This window comes from Pocillopora verrucosa, chromosome 5, assembly GCF_036669915.1.
Source record: "Pocillopora verrucosa isolate sample1 chromosome 5, ASM3666991v2, whole genome shotgun sequence".
Taxonomy (NCBI): Eukaryota; Metazoa; Cnidaria; class Anthozoa; order Scleractinia; family Pocilloporidae; genus Pocillopora; species Pocillopora verrucosa.
In genome coordinates, this window is record NC_089316.1 from 25,718,851 (window position 1) to 25,738,292 (window position 19,442).

At 38.3% G+C, this 19,442-nt stretch overlaps 1 protein-coding gene across 1 annotated transcript; it reads left to right on the plus strand.

Moving 5' to 3' along the window:
- The first annotated feature begins 713 nt into the window (after nucleotides 1-713).
- Nucleotides 714-15,833, plus strand: LOC131772706 (ALK tyrosine kinase receptor-like). The gene is made up of 5 exons (XM_066166566.1): nucleotides 714-1,001; nucleotides 1,100-1,214; nucleotides 1,305-1,427; nucleotides 3,106-3,630; nucleotides 15,287-15,833. The coding sequence occupies exons 1-5, from the start codon at nucleotides 714-716 to the stop codon at nucleotides 15,625-15,627; spliced, it is 1,392 nt and encodes a 463-aa protein (XP_066022663.1). The 3' UTR covers nucleotides 15,628-15,833.
- The last annotated feature ends 3,609 nt before the right edge of the window (nucleotides 15,834-19,442 follow it).

The following is a 19,442-nucleotide window of genomic DNA, read 5'->3' on the forward strand; positions in this document are numbered from 1 at the left end:
TAATGAAAATTTAAAAAATGAAGGGAAATTTTCGGCTGTAAGCTCTCGGCTAGAAATCGACGGAAGGGCAAAAACTATCTTCTAGTCAGTTTTTTCTTACACGCGTAGCACATATATTTCACTGTTAGTCGCTCTCCAGCTGCAGCGTGCAAAATGCATTGGCTGATTCCCCTTACTTAAGAAAACCTTCGTGATGCAATGCCCTACATATTACGACGCTATCAGTTTTTCAGCACGATAATTCTTGAGACTAAAAGATGATGTACGTAAAAGAAATTTAAGAGGAAGAACGATTTGCAACGAGGGAGAGTTTTTAGTCGCCAATTTAAGTAGGAGCTAGGCATTAGCATTGACGAAGACAAGCATCAGATGATCTCCTTTTTGGCTTAGTTATGATACGAAATAGCATTTTTTTGTGCGGTTCTGCCAATAAGGAAAGTCAAAAGAGTTCACCTCAGTATAAAAGGTGCGGGAGAAAAAAGAAAAACTTACGTCATTCAAGGTCATGCATTTTCGCTGTTTGCTCGTCAACGCCAAAACAGGAGGTTTCTTTGAATTCCTTTAACTAAAATAACATACAGTTTTATTACTCAGGCTGAACAAATTTTCGTGTATTGTAAGGCGAAAAATCCAACCACAGTTTTCAAACAGGTTTATAACTGTTAAAAAGGCAGGACATTTCTCCAGCTGAAATTCTGATGACATTTTCCCTTATGAATCCAATTCCAGATTTTGGCTGCCGAAATCTTAGGTTTAAGAAATCGGAAGGAGAATGTGCTCCTCAACGTTACGTATTTAAAGAAATTTTCTTGCCAATGGGGACAGAGCTAACGACTCATGACTGTAGATACGAGTGCCTCATGGAAAGCAAATGTTTGTCTGTAAACATCGGCCCACCAAACAAGACAGGCTTCAGGCTCTGCCAACTGAGTACTTTTGACCACACCCAACATCGTGAAGATAAAGAAATACGAAAAGGTTTTATTCTCTGGGCCTCTGAGGTAGGATTTTATTTTAAATTACAATACAATCGTCTAAAATCAGCTTGGATATTTTTCACCAAGTATAGTTACTAACAGGCGTTTTTCTATCCTATCAGAATTCGTGCTCCAGTAATCCATGCCTCCATGATTCCACCTGTCTTAATGGATATACCGACAAGAGATATATTTGCCTGTGTCCACATAATTACACGGGAGAAAACTGTGAAAAAGGTCTCACTAATATTCTTTTTAAGGTTGTGAAGGTTCTTCATCCAGCTTGCCCATAACCTCATATCAGTCTTCATTGTGTTCTTTGTTCAGATAAAAACGAGTGTATTGACAACACTCACGACTGTCATGCCAAAGCTGTTTGTAGTAATACCGAGGGATCATTTACGTGCAACTGTATAGAAGGTTATCAAGGGAATGGTCGGAATTGCACAGGTGAGATTCATAGATGTTCATATAGAGACATACTAATAATTATAAAATATTTCTATATCATAGCCAATGGCTCATGGCGCTTTACAGAGTTTTGCTTGGGACTCTGGCCAGACTGCATTGAACAGTTTACAATTCTTGCAGAAAAGTTTTTCAGATGCCCCCATTATAAGAATTAAGGCCAGCTATGTCCCCTACTTTCTGCGATAAATGTATGAATTGTTTAACGTCCACCGTAAACGAATACAGATAAGATGTAGGAGAAGAAGCCTACGGTTTTTTTGACCTCATCCGAGAAGACAAAATTTTCTAACCATTTCCAGATGTCTTAGCAAAGGTAGCACATTTTCCTCAGTGATTTTAAGACCGTGATCATGATTATTGGTCCGCTTCGGGGCTTGAACTCTCAACCTTCCGGCGCTCTACAAAATGATCTAACCATTGGCGGTTATCATCAGCCGACTTTGGATCAATTCCAAGTATTAAACACATAAGATGGGGAAAAGTTGTCGACTATTATTATCACTGGTCCTCAAACGTAGGGAGAAGACGGTCGAATGACACCTCTTTTGGTCTCTTTTCAATTTCGTCGAGAGTGATTTATCTGGAGATCAAAACAGTAATTGCTGATGTGCATCACGGTCGAGTTTGGTGAAAAAAATGATGTAATTTCGTTCATAAGTTTTTATTAACTTATAAATTCCCCGTTGTCGTGGATTACACCTCGTATTTCAATTATAGCCAGTGACCAACTAGTAACTAGGGGCAGTGGGTTCGAATCGCGTCCGAGCCGGAAAAATTCTTAGACAATGTAAGTTTTTTATTCAGTGCAATTTGTTCCTAGGATTTCTCTTTACTTGGTGTTCCTGTCCTTTTCTTGTTTACATTCAAACTTTTTAGATGTGGACGAGTGTACCAGCCACATCCATGGCTGTCACTATAATGCAAGTTGCAATAACACAGACGGCTCTTACACATGCAAATGCAAACCCGGACTCAGTTGCAGTAAGTATGAGAAATATTGTATGATTTTTTTTTTTTACAGAAAGGTTTTCCAGTGGTTTAACTGATAACGATTTGCGTGATCCACTTGAAACGGCGCCGGAGATAAACTCTAATAAAATGTGCGTTTAAAACGAATACTTACCTCAATCATACCAGTTCAGACAGGTACTTTATCATTCGATTTAAATTGTGACAATGGGAAATACTAATCCTACGCAAGCACACCTTCCCTCTACCAAATGAACACTGAAACAACCTGAAATCTACGAAATCGAGGTCGGACGGATTACATTTAATGAGCTTTGGATTCAATCGTGGCAATCACCACGAACTAAATAAGACAAGTTTTTCACAGATTGCGCTAAAGTGGTTCATTTTTTGAAATGTTTCCACAGCAAATTCACCCGAAAAAACCCATAATGATCAGTGCTCAGAAATTACATTCGTCACAAGAAGACCCCCCTGTGATGAATAACGCGTGCCCTATATCTTCCTCCGAATGTCTTTACCTAAGAAAACTTAAGATGTGAAATGCCCTTAAGGTGCTTAATGTTACTTATTTCTTCTCTCAACCGTTTGAACTGATCATAATACTAGCTGCCAGACGAAACATAAATATTCGAGATAAAGTTGAAATTACAACTTAGTGGATGTTGATTTTACATTTTCCTCTCAGCATTCAAAGCCGTGTTCTCAAATCTCAATGCTACTGGAAGATATGGTCCAACATCGCTCGGAAGTTACTACGCAAGTCAGGATCATGACGAACAAGTTGCTCTGTCCAGCGGTATTCAACAGTGGACTGTGCCGCACACTGGTGATTACAGAATAGAAGCAATAGGAGCAGCAGGAGGGTACGATGTAACTACCAACAGCTCGCGCTACCGAGGAAGAGGAGCAAGAATGATTGGAACTTTTCACTTAAACAAGGGTGAAGTTACTCAGATAATTGTAGGTCAAGAGGGAGGAATAAACAAGATGGACGAATCCTCTGGCGGTGGTGGAGGTACATTTGTTGTGAGAGGAGCCGACACACCTTTGATAATAGCTGGAGGCGGAGGAGGGATAGATTCTGCAAAGTCTAGACATGTAGGGTGCGACGCAAGCACAAACACGACTGGGAATCCTGGGTACAGATCATGGTCAGGGGGAATCAATGGACATGGTGCACAGACTCCTAGCGCTAATTCTGTTTCATCAGGTAAGAATATTTTTCAATAATCTTTAGCATTTCAGCATTTTGGCAATAAAGATTTAAAAATTTCGTACGAAATATCTATTCTGTCATATTCTCACAATATCCTCATCAAAAATTTTCTAATTCAGTCATTCTCATGAGATTTCAGGTGGTGGTGGTGGCGGGTTTTACTCCAGTGGAAGAAGTGGAATCAATTTCAATGGGACCGAGGGAGATGGGGGAGAGGGTGGTAAGGGATTTCTTCAGGGAGGGGTGGGTGGGAGATCACGGTATTACGACGTCGATGGTGGATTTGGCGGAGGCGGTGGGGCTGAGGGATTTGGGGGAGGCGGAGGAGGAGGAGGATACTCTGGGGGAAGCAGTGGAGATTTTGCTAAGAATACCTGTGGGGGTGGTGGTGGATCCTACAATGTTGGAAACAATCAGCAGAATGAATGTTGTTACAACAAGGCTGGTCATGGTCAGGTAACCATCACATTACTGTAGAAAAAACAACCGATGCATTGGTGATTTTAACCCTTTAACTCCAAAATCTCAGTAGTAATTCTCCTAACTGTCTGCCAAATGATTCTTATTATGTTAGCTTAGAGAATTTGGTATCAGATCAATTAGTAATCCCACAGTTTCTATTTTTCTTTATTCTCATCACTTGTCTGCATGATATTGTATGGATATAGTAAGGAGAAATTCTGTCTTGGTCACTCATGGGAGTTAAAGGGTTAATAGAGATTATATATGACAACAAGTTAGATAATGTTATGAGGCTTGAATATTCATAATGATTAGACTAAGAATTCTGAGGGAGAAAAAAACAACTTTTGTTATTCTACATTATAATTAGCGACAAAGTTGTTGGCGCATTTCGGTTGAAGATTAATTCTGAAAAAGCAGACCAGTTTTATTCTGAAATAGCATTTTACCTATACTCTTCCACCGCACAAAATTGCATTTTTTTTCCTGTCTGTGATGGCAAAGCGTTGAGTTGGTGAATTGGGGAATTGTAGCAAACTGCATTTCACCGACTTTAATGCTGTAAGATTTTGCACTTGTTTTTTACAAAGTTGAGTGGGTGACGGGGTGTTGTAGTAAACCCTGTAAATTTTTATAAAAATTATTTTATAACACATCCTTAAAAGCGACTACGTGAATGTTATGTGTAAACTAACCTTATCGCCGAATGTAGATCCACCCAGGAACCAATGTCGAAGTTCTCGATCCACTGTGAAATGTGCACTGTGGTGCGGCTCAGCATTTTAAAATGTATCCAAATACTGAGATATTTAACAATGGATATGAAAAGAACGTTATTTCAGGAAATAAGCCTTATCATCCGAAAAGAGGTCTCTTTTTATTAAGTTAACTGTAGTTAACATGGACCTAGGTTTCGATTAATAATTGAACTGCAAAGTCAATTAAAATCACGTATCGCTTTACATATATATTAAATTGTTATAGTCAGAACATCTATGGTAAAAACTTCCTGCCGTTGACTAGAAAAGCATTAGATTGACTTTTCACAACTTTTGACCATCGTTACGACATTTTTTTGTTAAATCATATTTTGATTGTTTTTGTACGATCTAGTTTGTTTTTCCTCTGGATTTTGTTGTTGTTTTTTTTTATCAGAAATATCAAGGACTCGCACAGTTAACAGACATACGACAGATAGAGCTAAGGAGTCAGCGGTAGGCCGTTAAAATGGGAGATTCATTTTTTGAGTTAGAGAGTTGAAAACATTTTGATCAGAAGTTTGACAATATTTACATTCATTTCTTGTATTTACAACTACAAATAAGCCTTGTGTATATAAGTTAAAGGACCCCTCGTAAAAGCAAAACCTCCATAAACAGAGATATCCAGCGTAGACCCAAGCAAGAGAGAGGGGAGGGCTTACAACATCTTTGCACTTGACCTCAAATGGCTCAAACTTTGTGAAAGGCTCCTCTTACAAAAGGAGGAAAAACTTCCCCCCCCCACCACCACCTTCCCACCTGCTCTACCCCGCCTAGAGCAAATACCGGGGAAAATGATTGCTCTTGGATCCACTTAATGCATATAACGAATATTAAAGTAAATTTGTAGTATTGTACTTTGATTGTTTTAAAATCCTTTAAGGTGAATACACCTCAGTTGGTTTAGGTAGTAAATTAAAGCTGTTGCTGCACTTTAAGTGGTACTAGAAATTTAGTGTCAAGCTATCAATAAAAAAAAGTTCTCCAATATATTGTTTGATTGCGTGTCTGTTCTAACGTGTTCTTTCCTTTAAAGACAATGAAAGATTGGAACACTGTACAAATTCACCCTAGCTTCTTCCTGTGCGAAAGAGAGGGAAACTTAGCTAAAATAGCTTATTAAAAAGGAATAACAGATGAAAATTCATCATAGGGGCAACGTCAACTACTCCCTCTCCCCCCTGTCTCAAGGTGTGGTATTTCATTACTTGTACTTTGATTGTTTTAAAATCCTTTAAGGTGAATACACCTCAGTTGGTTTAGGTAGTAAATTAAAGCTGTTGCTGCACTTTAACTTTAAACATTTGCTGCACTTTAACTTTAAACATTTTAAGAACAACAGATTGACCGATTGATGATCAAGAAAAAAGGAGCCACATTTTTCGGTTTTCGATCCATTGTGAGATACTCATGCCATTTCATCTTATTATTATTGCAGAAGTTTTTTTTTTTGTTTACTTGTTTGTTTGTTTGTTTGGTTTCGTTTTATTTTTTTCATTTTCTTCCCTCATTCTAATTGTTCCCGCAGTGGACGATTATGGCTTTCATAAAAAAATGTTTTGAGTTGCAATTTAAAATGTACCACTCTGTTTAACCACTAGAGTAAGTTTTTTTCGGAAGTGTCTTTGACAAGGTTTTCTTTCAGCAGACGTTTACAGCGAGAAATTCCCGGATTCCAGATGTTAAGAAAAACGCGCTTATTTAAAGAGTTTTAGTGGTTCACTTTTACGCAAGACACATTTGCGTGCTTGCTTACCGATAAAGTGGTTACTTTATTACCGGGCCATAACCATTCCTGGATACCTGATGACGTCACCAACATGGATGTCATAGTGGGACATCGAGGAAACTCACTCATTACTTTATTCGAGCCCTAGCGACTTAGTTCCCGACCCATATCCCATGAAACCTTGCAAAATTACAGAAGACAAGCAAATACACACAACAAGCAAAGAACTAATGGTGGACCCGAAGTGAATGAATAAGTATTAAACTAAGTGAATGAATAAGTATTAAACTAAGTGCTACCGTGGTCCGCAGTGTTTTACTTAAGTGCTACCGCGGTCCCCAGTCCCGTAGTGGATGAATAAGTTATGGGGTAAGTGTATAATTTAAGTGCTACCGCGGTCCGCAGTCCCGTAGTGGATGAATAAGTTATTGGGTAAGTGTATGGGGTAGGTGTATAATTTAAGTGCTACCACGGTCCGCAGTCCCGTAGTGGATGAATAAGTTACGGGGTAAGTGTATGATTTAAGTGAACAAAACAAAAGCGATATTTAATGCAATAAACTTGTTTTAATAGTACAAAAAAGATTGACATAATATGTTTGTGGAATTGTGAAAAAATTGTGAAAAAATTGTGAAAAAAATTGGTATTGCGTAAAACGAGAAATATGCAGATGCTTGTTTCGGCTCATGGATAATAGAACAAGGTATATACATGTTTAACTTGCTTGTTTCGGCACATGGATAAAAGAACGAGGAATATTCATGTGTAGCACGCTTTGCGTTGCGGCTATGCGTTGCGTTCATTAGCGTTCATTTCATTTGCACGGACCAACAAGGTGAACAAAGCAAAAAGCGGTATATTTCGTGAGGTTTATATATATATAGCATGTAAATTATGTCGACTGCGGGACTGCGGTAGCAGGATTTGAAAGTTCATTTCAGTTGCGGGGTATTAGCCAAACTTTCTATACAGGGTGTTCAAATCAAAGGGTAATTGTAAAGGACATATTATTTCTGACTAAAAGCTGTAGGACCGAATTTGTAGTGTTCTGAGACCTAGATTCTCCCGCGAATCGATCAATAGCGCGCAAAATACCTTGAATGATTCTCTTGCATTGAATTCGATCATGTGTATTCGTCTTAATATAGATTGTGACTACTTCATTTTATTTTATCCCATTCATGTATTTATTGGCGTTTATTTTCCAGGTATCATAATTTCAAGATCAAAACTCCACGTGGAACACCGCTTGTTATTCAAAGGGAAGACGACAACACGTATGACTCGCATGCTCTGGCTTGTCTTCTTCCACGAGAAATGGAACGCATTCCAGAGGCTCTACGAGAAGTCCAGATTTTCAGCAAATCGCAGAGAAAGACATACACTTTAGGAGATGTCAAAGGGTAGCAGATCGGCACGGTTCAGCACTTTCTAAACATACAGCTGCATGCTTTGCTTCGATGTGGCAAAAATAGGCTTGATGGACTGAAATTGATAATGTCTATTTAAAAATCAGAGAGAAGCAAGATATTGTCTTTCCTCGACCTATACTGGAGAGAAATGAAATTGTCCAGATTCCGCGATCTCACGCCTCACTCGTCCCAATTGTTATCAGTGCGCGTTATTTGGTTCAACCTTATTTAATTGGTTTTATTGTAACCCAAAATAGGGAAATCAACGGAGAACGGACACTAACATCGAGGTCAAGCTCTACCCAGAAGTTCTCCAGATACAAACAGGCTGGCGGAGGAGCTTTTATTCCTGTGACGCTCTTAGTGGAAGGACCACAGCGTTACAAAGAATTTGTGATAGAAAGAATCCGGTTTACTCTTCCAGAATGCGAGAATGTCGAGGACATGCATGTTGAATGTTTGAAATAAACGAATATTTTTAATGGTATCTTACGTCCAGTCCTTATTAGCGAATTTTGTTTCAGCTTACTACCGCATTACAACATGGCCGCCACAAAAGAAAAAAAAAACCAGCTTCTTCTTGTTTCCAGCCCCTCTCGGCCAAATTTGCTTTGTTTTGGTTTTGATCTCACCCAATCACAAAGCTCGAAACCGATATCCAGAAATGGTTCTGGCCCGAACTGTCTTACCCAGATCCAATCGTATAACTGAAGGTTAAAACCGATAGGTCATTGAAGGTCTGAGTACGAGACTTGAAAACCCCCTCGGCCAAAATTTATAAACCTTCCTTAATCCTTCAACCTCTAAAAGCGACCAGCATCTGATTTCTCCTTACAATAATACTACTAGATTCTTTATATATCAAGATCATGAGAATATAGGAAATGATCATCAAGCCAGGAAGCTTTGTTTGTCAAACAGTCTCCTTATCAGCAGCAGTGGAAATATATACGGAAAAGTATGGAGAATATTCATTATGATGCAAGGGTGTAAAGTGTAAAGCGTTCGTTAAGGTTCTCATGCGCATTTAACATGAGAGTTCCGAAATCAGCTGAAGAATTATTTATTAGAATTCTCGATACGCGTTAGTTTCATGATATAAAAATTCCAGATCATCGTCTTTATATTTCATCAATTTATCCTTTCATCGACATTTTTTTTGTTTTTGTTTTTATTTCTTTACTTACTTTTATGTGACTATTATTTTCTTTTTTTCTTTTTTGAGATTATCAGGAAGTTCTAGGAGGTGACATGGACATTAGGTTTCATCACGTAGCGAGGTTGCGTAGCCTGCGTGCAAATTTTCATTAAAGCTGCGATGCATGTGGAAAACATTTAGACGCTCTGGGGTAAAATTCTGAAAAGTCACTAGAAAGCGGGGAAATTGAGGGACAGGAAAAACTTAAAGATCAGGAAAGAAGAAGAATCTGAACGATGTAGAAAGCAGAAATATTGATGCAGTTAAAGATACAAATAGCGCAACAATGGATATTTCTGTGCTTGAATAACGCTCGAAACGTCAACTTTATTCATCAACTCAGCTGATGATGAAATTGACTGCCGATGTTATGTCAGCAGTCAATTTCCTCGTGAAACCAGTGCCATTCCTCTAAGTTTACCATGGAGAGGGAGAGTTATAGCATGCTTCCAGACTAAGGTGTACATTAAGCCCACAAATACTGGCCTTCTGATGCATTACAAGAGCCATGTAGACGACTGATACAACGTTTTCTCTATTAAAATATCCTGAAAAACTTTTCAACTCTACTTTTCCACGTCTTATCGCCGCCAAAGCATCAGATCAACCTGTTCCCTCACCGACTGTCACCGATCGAACAGACCCCATTCGTGTTGTCCTACCGTTTAAAGATCCAGGCCTCAGCTGATATTGTACGTGTCCAACTTAGATATTTGAGTCAGAAGGTTCAAACGACCGTATAGCCTGTATTTGTCAGCCAGAAGATCGAACAAGATCTCGAGTTACAAGAGGTGAAGCCACCGGTTGTAAACCAACAGTGCCTTGTTTACAAACTTAAATGTGACCTGTGCGATGCACGATATGTTGGTTTTACACGCTGCTATCTGCACCAACGTATTAAAGAACGCAGAAACTCGACTTCATCGATTGGCAAGCATTTTGGCAACAAGCATTCTTTGGCCCCAAGGGATCCTACGAAGAATTTTAGTGTTTTAAAAAAGTGTACGAACAAATTTGACTGCCTCTTTTATCAAATGTTTTTATACAATAACTGAAACCTGCTCCGATCAATCTGCAGTCGGACTCAATTCGTGCAAAAGTTTTCAATAAGGTTTTAATTTTTATTTTTATTTTTAATTTGGTTTTAAATTAGTTTCCAATTATTTATTCCCTTTGTATGTTCTTATAGCCCGTTTATACTTCCAAAATGTTTTAAACTTCTCACACGCAAATACATTCATCGTGACACTCTTAGTATTCACTTGAAAATGACCGAAGTTTGGCTGAAACGTCGTGTCTTGCCATTCGTTTTTATCGTCAAAAATTTATGAATGGTTGAAAATGACAAGAAAACTGAAAAGTTCTAAATCTATTTTTATATTCCTGTCAAAGAAGACATGGAAGGAATATATTAAAAGGCTCTTAAAATAACTTGAGAAACGAGACGATTGTTACGAAATTGGACAATTTTTAAACAATGACGCAACCTACCAACTTCGAATAGCATTTAAGTTTGATGGTAGATTGTCCCCGCTTCACTGCAAACGATACACATGTACGAGTATTTTCTTCAAGGATGAAGATTCCCACTAAACTATCTCTATCTTTGCTGTCCCTAACAGTTCTGTGGGGAGGATGGCTTTACCTCCCTGCGGATGGAAACAAAGGTAAGTCTTTGATATTTAACTGTTTTCCTGTGCTCGTCCCTCTTTTGTTTGGAATTCCGGTCCGTTATTTCTCCGAAATAAGCTAGAAATGTAATAATTGTGAATTTATCGTGCGACAGGATATATATTAGGAAATTCAAAAAAGATAATTTTCGCCTTGAAGGTTATGCCTAACAAGAGAATAAGGACAAACTTACTCTGTTCAGGGCTATGTATTTTGGTTGTTTGTTCAATAACGCCATAACAGGTATTTTAGAGCTTTAACTGAAAAAGAAACCCTTATGTCTTGCAGACCTTAATAAATAGATTAAAAAAAATTGATTAATAGAAGGGACTAGACCACCTTGGTTTTCTTACAAGGTTCAAAATTGCTTAGAGAGTTGCGTTTTACAAGAAATACTATTTTGGATACAGATAAAGTGCATACGTGTTATGTAGCACTTGGTAATAATCGTCACACGTTATAATACCTGTCAGATTTTGCATTAGCGCTTGTCGCAGCTTATAATTAAATGCTGTCCCACTTTGGCACCCACTTTAGTTTTGAACATTGTCGATGTTATTTCTATGACCAATAAGTTTTTAAGAAAAGGAAAATTTCGGTCGATTTTTAAGTTGAAATAACAAGAAAAACTTGCCAATCTATTTTATTTTCCAGTAAAAATATTGAAGTTCTTTCAAGTAAACTCAAGACAGTGAAACTGATGGTTCGTTATTAAACAGTTGTCAGTCATTTAAGCAATCTGCACTAAATACACTACTTAACTGAATACACTACTTAAGTGCCGCTCTCGCTAAGGGCGGTCCACTCGACTTCCCGTCGGAAAAAGTTTCCTTTTATTTTTTGCCTATGAAAAGGGTTTAGGATACATGTAAGCTATGCACTGATATGCTTTTTGAGATCCATTAACGCCTGCATTTTGAGAATCATTTCGTACAATTTGGTTAATTTTTAATATGCAAATTAAAGTCGAAGAAAGGGATCTCCTCTGATCACACTGATATGAAAAATATTTCAGTTGAAGTTTCCATATTTTATCTCTGACCTGACTGAATACACCTTGTAACTTGTAGCAAAATAGAATTCCACGAGCTATATTATTGCAGTCGCTGCGCGCTGGACAAAATCTGTGAAATCTACACTTTCGCTGTCCTCACGGACGGTCTGGCCAAAAATTATTTTTCGCTAGTGGCGACGCAAAAAAAGAGAATTGGACAACAACTAAACTATTTTTAAGCATGTGTCCTAAACCCTTTTCATAGGCAAAAATAAAATAATGTTTTTTTTCCAACGAAAGTCGAGTGCACCGCTCTTCGCGAGAGCGGCATTTAACACATGGTTAAGAACACATTAGCTTGACGATAGAGTTTTCCTGCTTGAGCTGCTTGACAGCTAACGATACGCATGAAACCGTCTTTTCCGCTGCGTTTTTAAGAATGAAGATTCCTACTTAACAAGTTCTATCTTTATCGACTAAAATATTGAGCTGTGTCAACTGAATTGGTCAGCGCAAATTTGGGGGCGATTCTGGTTTTCTTCCTAAGAATTACCAATTAGTTGTTTACGTAGATACCAAGGCGCCTAAGAGATTGTAATTTGAATAGAAAAAAGGAAAAATGAGAAAAGAAAAGAAAATGTTGAGTTTCCAAAATGTTACGGCCCAAATGTCATTTCTTTGTAAAATTGTGTAAGCTTTTGAAACTTGTCGAGCATTGCGGTCGCTCTTCAGCTGCCGGCTTGTGTAGCGCACTGGCTGAGTTCCCGAACTTAAGAAAACCTTCATGATGGCATGCCCTACATATCACCACTCTTTCCCAAACTGCATTTCGTTCCGTTAAATATCAGCTTTTCAGCACAATAGGTCTTGAGACTAAAAGAAGATGTATGTAAACGAAATTTGAGAGGAAGAACGATTTGCAACGAGGCAGAGTTTTTAGTCGCTCATTAGCATTTACAAAGACAAACATCAGATATTCTGTTTGCTCATCAACACCAAAACAGGTGGTTTCTTCCCTTAACTAAAATAACATAGAGTTTTATAATTCAGGCCGAACATATTTTCACACATTTTATGTATGAGGCGACATAAGCCAACCAGAGTTTTCAAATAGGTTTAAAGCTGTTAAGATTGCAGGGCAAGTAAAAAAATCCGATATTCTCTACCGATGGAAAAAACAGTAGTAATGTGAAAATTACCTCGTAATAAAAAAAACCACTTTATTTTTAAGAAACTGAAAATTCATATTAAAGTCTAAAAATTTCTTTTTAAAGCAATTTTATGATAAAATAATCTGTTGCATCAGATTGTACGTGGAGGGATAAGTCTGAAAGCTAACTGATTTATCTTTTAGCTATCTTTTACGAACTACCTTAACACCAAAAGCCCTTTTAATGCAAAAGGCTGCCATGAAGATCTAACTGTAACATTTTCCCGTTATTTATTATGCTATCAGTGGAGTGTTTCATTAATTAACGGACTGAAAATGGTAGGGTTGTTGATTTGTTGTTTTTTTTGTTTTTTGTTTTTTTTTTGTGCTGACCCGAAGTCTTTTAAGTTGCAATAATAAATTCTGTAATATCTGATAGTAGTATTCCCGTTTTTAATCAGAGTGTAAGTATTTCTTTCGCTCAAATTCTGATCACATTTTTCCTTATGAATCCATTGCCTCCAGATTTTGGCTGGCAAAGTCTTAGGTTTAAGAGATCAGAAGGAGAACGTGCTCCTCAACGTTACGTATTTAGAGAATTTTACTTGCCAATGGGGAAGGAGCTCATGACTCATGACTGTAGATATGAGTGCCTTATAGAGAGCAATTGTTTGTCTGTGAACATCGGCCCACCAAACGAGACAGGCTTCAGGCTCTGCCAACTGAGTAGTTTTGACCACACCCAACATCGTGTAGATATCTCTTTTTTTGATGTTCCCAACCTTTTCTTGTTTATTTTCAAACTTTTTAGATGTGGACGAGTGTACCAGCCACATCCATGGCTGTCACTATAATGCAAGTTGCAATAACACAGACGGCTCTTACACATGCAAATGCAAAACGGGATTCAATTGCTGTAAGTATAAGAAATGTTGTGTAATTTTTTTTTTTTAATAGTTTTTTCAGAAGTTTAACTGATAACGATTTGCGTGATCCCCTTGAAACGGCGCCAGAGATAAACTCTAATAAAATGTGCGTTTAAAATGAACACTTACTTCGATCATTGCAGTTCAGACAGGTACTTTATCATTCAATGTAAATTATGACAACGGGAAATACTTATCCTAAGTACTATGCAAGCACACCTTCTCTCTACCAAATGAACACCGAAACAACCTGAAATCTACGAAATCGAGGTTGTACGGATTTACATTTAATAAGCTTAGGATTGAATCGTGGTAATGACCAGGAACTAAATAGGAAGAATTCTTCATAAATTGCGCTGAAGTGGTTCACACAAAAATTCACGCAAAAAACCCAATGACGATCAGTGCTCAGAAATTATATTCGTCACGAGAAGACTCCTTCTGTGATAAATAACGCGTATCCCATATTTTCCTCCAAATTGTCAAACTACTTTCAAATTTCTTTACCAGAGTAGGAAAACTTAAGATCTGAACTGCCTTTAACAAGCTTAATGATACGTATTTGTTCTCTCAGCTGTTTAAGCTGATCATTATACCAGCTGCCAGACTAAACATAAACATTCGAGATAAAGATGACATTACAACTTAATAAAAAGATGGATGTCAATTTTACGTTTTCCTCTCAGTATTCAAAGCCGTGTTCTCAAATCTCAATGCCACTGGAAGATGTGGCCCAACATCGCTCAGAACTTACTACGCAGGTCAGGATCATGACGGACAAGTTGATCTGTCAAGCGGTATTCAACAGTGGACTGTGCCGTACACTGGTGATTACAGAATAGAAGTAATAGGGGCAGCTGGAGGGTACGATCTGCAGATTGACAGCTCTCAGTATCGCGGAAGAGGAGCAAGAATGATTGGAACATTCCGCTTAAACAAGAGTGAAGTCATCCGGGTACTTGTTGGTCAAGAAGGAGGAATAAACAAGAGGCTTTATTCTTCTGGAGGTGGTGGAGGTACATTTGTAGTGAGAGGAGCCAACACACCTTTGATAATAGCTGGAGGCGGAGGAGGGGTACTATATGTACATTCAAGACATACAGAATGTGACGCCAGCTTAAACACGACAGGGAATCCTGGGTTCAGATCATGGCCGGGGGGGAGCAATGGACATGGTGCACAGACTGCTGATTATGGATTATCAGGTAAGAATATTTTTCAATAATCTTTAGCATTTCAGCATTTTGGTAGTAATTTTAAAATTTCGTGCAAAATATTTATTCTGCCATAATCTCACGATATCCCCATCAAAAGTTTTCTAATTTAATTAATATCTTGATATTTCAGGTGGTGGTGGTGGCGGGTTTTACTCCAGTGGAAGAAGTGGAAAGAATTTCAATGGAAACAAGGGATATGGTGGAGAGGGTGGTAAGGGATTTCTGCAGGGAGGGGTGGGTGGGAGATCAGAGTATCTCTACATCTATGGTGGGTTTGGCGGAGGAGGTGGAGCTGAGGGACGGCGGAGAGGAGGGGGAGGAGGAGGAGGATACTCTGGGGGGGGCAGTGGAATTGATTATTCAAATACCTGTGGGGGTGGTGGTGGATCCTACAATGTTGGAAACAATCAGCAGAATGAATGTTGTTACAACAAGGCTGGCCATGGTCAGGTGATCATCACATTACTGTAGAGAAAACAACCAAACCACTTGCCATCCAATGCACAGGTGATTTTAACCCTTTAACTCCCAAGATCTCGTTAGTAATTCTCCTTACTGTCTGCCAAATGATTCTCTTTATGTTAGCTTGGAGAATTTGGTATCGGATCAATTAGTAATCCCACAATTTATATTTTTCTTTATTCTCGTCACTTGTCTACATGATATTTTATGGATATAGTAAGGAGAAATTCTGTCTTGGTCACTCATGGGAGTTAAAGGGTTAATAGAGATTAGATATGACAACAAGTTAGATAATGTTATGGAGCTTGAATATTCATAATGATTAGACTAAGAATCTTGAGGGGAAAAACAGCTCATGTTATTCTACATTACAATTAGCGACAAAGTTGTTGACACATTACGGTGAAAGATCAATTCTGGAATAGTAGACCAGATTTATTCCTCATAGCATTTCACCCACTCGTCCACAGCACAACATTGCATTTTTTTTTCTTCTGTCTGTGATGGAAAAACGGCATTTTATTGACTTTAGTGCTGTAAGATTTTGCACTTTTTTTTTATAAAATTGAGTGGGTGACAGGGTGTTGTAGTAAACCCTGTACATTAAAAAAATATTTAATAAAACATCCTTAAAAGCGATTACGCGAATGTTATGTGTGAACTAACGTTATCGCCGAATGTAGATCCACTCAGGAGTCAATCTCGTAGTTCTTGATCTATTGTAAAATACCATGTTTTCATCGAAATGCCATTGAATCATGTAATCATCGAAACGCCATTGAATCATGTATTCCGTTTGATTATTTGCCATCAGAATTCGGAATTTAAAAGCTTTTTTAGAGGTGCGGCTCAGCATTTTAAAATGTATGCAAATACCGAGATATTTAACAATGGATATGAAAAGAATGTTATTTAAGGAGATAGGCTTTACCATCTGAAAAGAGGTCTCTTTTTATTAAGTTAACTGTATTTAACCATAGATTTCGATGAATAATTGAACAGAAAAGTCAATTAAAATCACGTGTTGCCTCATACATATATTTAATTGATATAGTTAAAACATATATGGTGAGCTCTTCCTGCTATTGACCAAAAAACCAATAGATTGACTTTTCACAGCTTTTGACCATCGTTACGACGTTTATTTGATAAATCATTTTTTCATTGTTTTCGTTCGATCCAGTTTGTTGTTTCCTTCTTGGTTTTGTTCTTGTTCCTTATATCAGAAATACCGAAGGCTTACACAGTCAACAGACATATGGAAGATAGAGCTAAGGAGTCAGCGGTAGGCCGTTAAAATAGAAGATTCATTTTTTGAGTTAGAGAGTTGAAAACATTTTGATTAGAAGTTTGACAATATTTACATTAATTTCTTGTATTTACAACTCAAATAAGGTTTTTGTATATAAGTTACTGATTCCGTTCAAGTGCGATTATTTCGATCCAAGCTTCAGTCGAGCTTTGTTCTCATAAAGGAGAACACATAGGAATAGAAAACCTCTCGTAAAAGCAAAAGCTCCGCGAACAAAGTGATATCCGGCCTGGACCCATACGAGAGAGACAGGGCAAGTAAGGTAGGTCCAGACCATTCATTCGGAAATTTCCGCCGGAAATGATTTGGTTTTGGTGATACCGGTATGCCTGACAAGTGCTTCTTCATTGACTTTCAGCAAGTTTGAGCAAGAATTTTCTCGTTTTATTTTTTATTTTTTTTTCGTTTCGGTTTTATATTCCTATATGGGCTGGTTTCCTCATCGTATGAAAACATTAATTCCTTTTCGAACCAGAAATAAATCCAAATTGTGCGACATCGGTGGCCGATAACAGTACTGGTATCAATTCTTTATAGATAACAAAGCCCTTCGTAACCTTAGACAAGGTGGATGTCAGTGAAATGGGTCTTAGGTCTTTATTGATGTCGTTGACTGTAGGTGCTTTGGGGAGAGGTGGAACGTCGGCAATCTTCCAAGCCTGGGGAACTTTGCACTCGAGGAAATAGGTATTAAGATTTTCTGCAATTGATGCCGCCAGAATACCTGCGTGTTCCCTTAATACCAAGTTCGGGAGATCATCCGGCCCACCGGCGCGTGCGCAGCTGATTTCAAAAAGTTTGAGCGCCACAGAGTGTTCATTGACTGAAATAGGCTGATCGTCGTCCATATCCACGCGCACACAGTCAGTTAAGGGCTAGTAATCTTCCATGACGCTGACGAATGCCTTGTTGATTTTGTTTGCAAGAGTAGACTCGTCGCACACGAGGTCGGGGTGAAGAATAGAAGTCAAGCCACGCCCCGTTGTTTTAGCATTATCGATGCTTATCTAACTAAAATATGTTCCTCTTTAGGACAAGCTCCCTCTGATGTTGGAAGCATTATTATGGAACTGCTGCGTGCCACAGGGGTGCTTTTAGGAGTATCTATGTTCTCCTCCATTATTACTTCTTAACAGCTTCTAAAGAACTTCGTGTCAACTTTCCTGAAGGCAAAAACTTGGAAGCTTTAAGGAAAGCGGGGAGATTGAGTAGGATAAGTTGAAAGATCACGAGGAAAAAAGGATCATGAACGATGTCGAAAGTTGAAATATTGATGCAGTTGAAGATACAAGTAGCACAACAGTGGATACTTCTTTTGCCAGAATCAAAACCTTTTGTACCCTATTAGACTCACTAACTGAAGGATAATTTCGTTTTATTTTTTTGCTTGCCCAAACACAAATCAAGTGATTTTTAGGTTACATAAAATAAATGCTTTTTTTTATATTTTAGCCACTCCTTGCAAAGATATTCGTAATAAACTTGTGTCATCAAAAACATTTTAATGCATTTGATTGTACTGCTCTGGTAAGACGCTTTTAACAGCAATGGCAGATGAACAAATGTCAACGTTGCAAAAGGATTTATCTAAATGACTCTACATTTACGAATAAACGGGGTATTTTTCTAAAGAAGCTGTAGTGCTTTGTCGGTAGGGGTATTAAATGATCGGTTTTATCAGCTGAGTTGATAGTGTAAATTTGCCAATGTAAAGAGTTTCTCAGAATGAAAATGAGTTAGGGCCAACGCTCGAAACGTCAACTTTAGGAACTGTTTACGGAGGCCAATTTACATTATCAACTTAAAACTTGACGAACGCGAAGCCGTTTTCGTTTCAGGCTCATTATCGTCAACACTGTCCTCGGAACTCCTGCTTCCCGAAGTGCTTTCGAAATCTTCACACGAATCTGCACTCGAACTATTGCAAAAATCCTTGCATCTCTCTGCCATTTTCCTCTTGTTGTATTGACGGGTAAAGTTAGAAATTAACTAAGCTCTAATCTTGATTGGGGATCGATTAATCTTAATCTCGTGGAGAGTCAAGTAAATTCAAACTAAAAATAGACTTGTCTGTAAAAAACGCCGTGGCAATAATACAGGGTAGTTGAACGCTCCAACTACTGGGCTCCTGGCCAACATGAGGAACTCTGGCCCCGAAAAAAATTTGTAGCATGCATTCTACAGAGGCGCCATATTTCTCTCATCAATGTAAAGAATTACATTGACGCTTGCAGTCGGTAGGTGTCTATGCGGTTACTTAAACCTGTTGATAATAAGTTTAAGGTTCATCTAACAATTAATTATTCATCTGAGGAAAATAAACAAAATATCTTGGATCGGTATCACTTGGCGCGATCTCATCACGGAGTTTGAAGTCCGATCGATCGGCTGAGCTTTCTAGAGTTACGGATCCAATCTCGACCCAAAAGCACTGGTATGCGCCAACAAAAAGTTACTGTGAAATCAGACTGAAAAAAAATTGCGGGTCGCCCGACCGGGCACTCATGTCTCT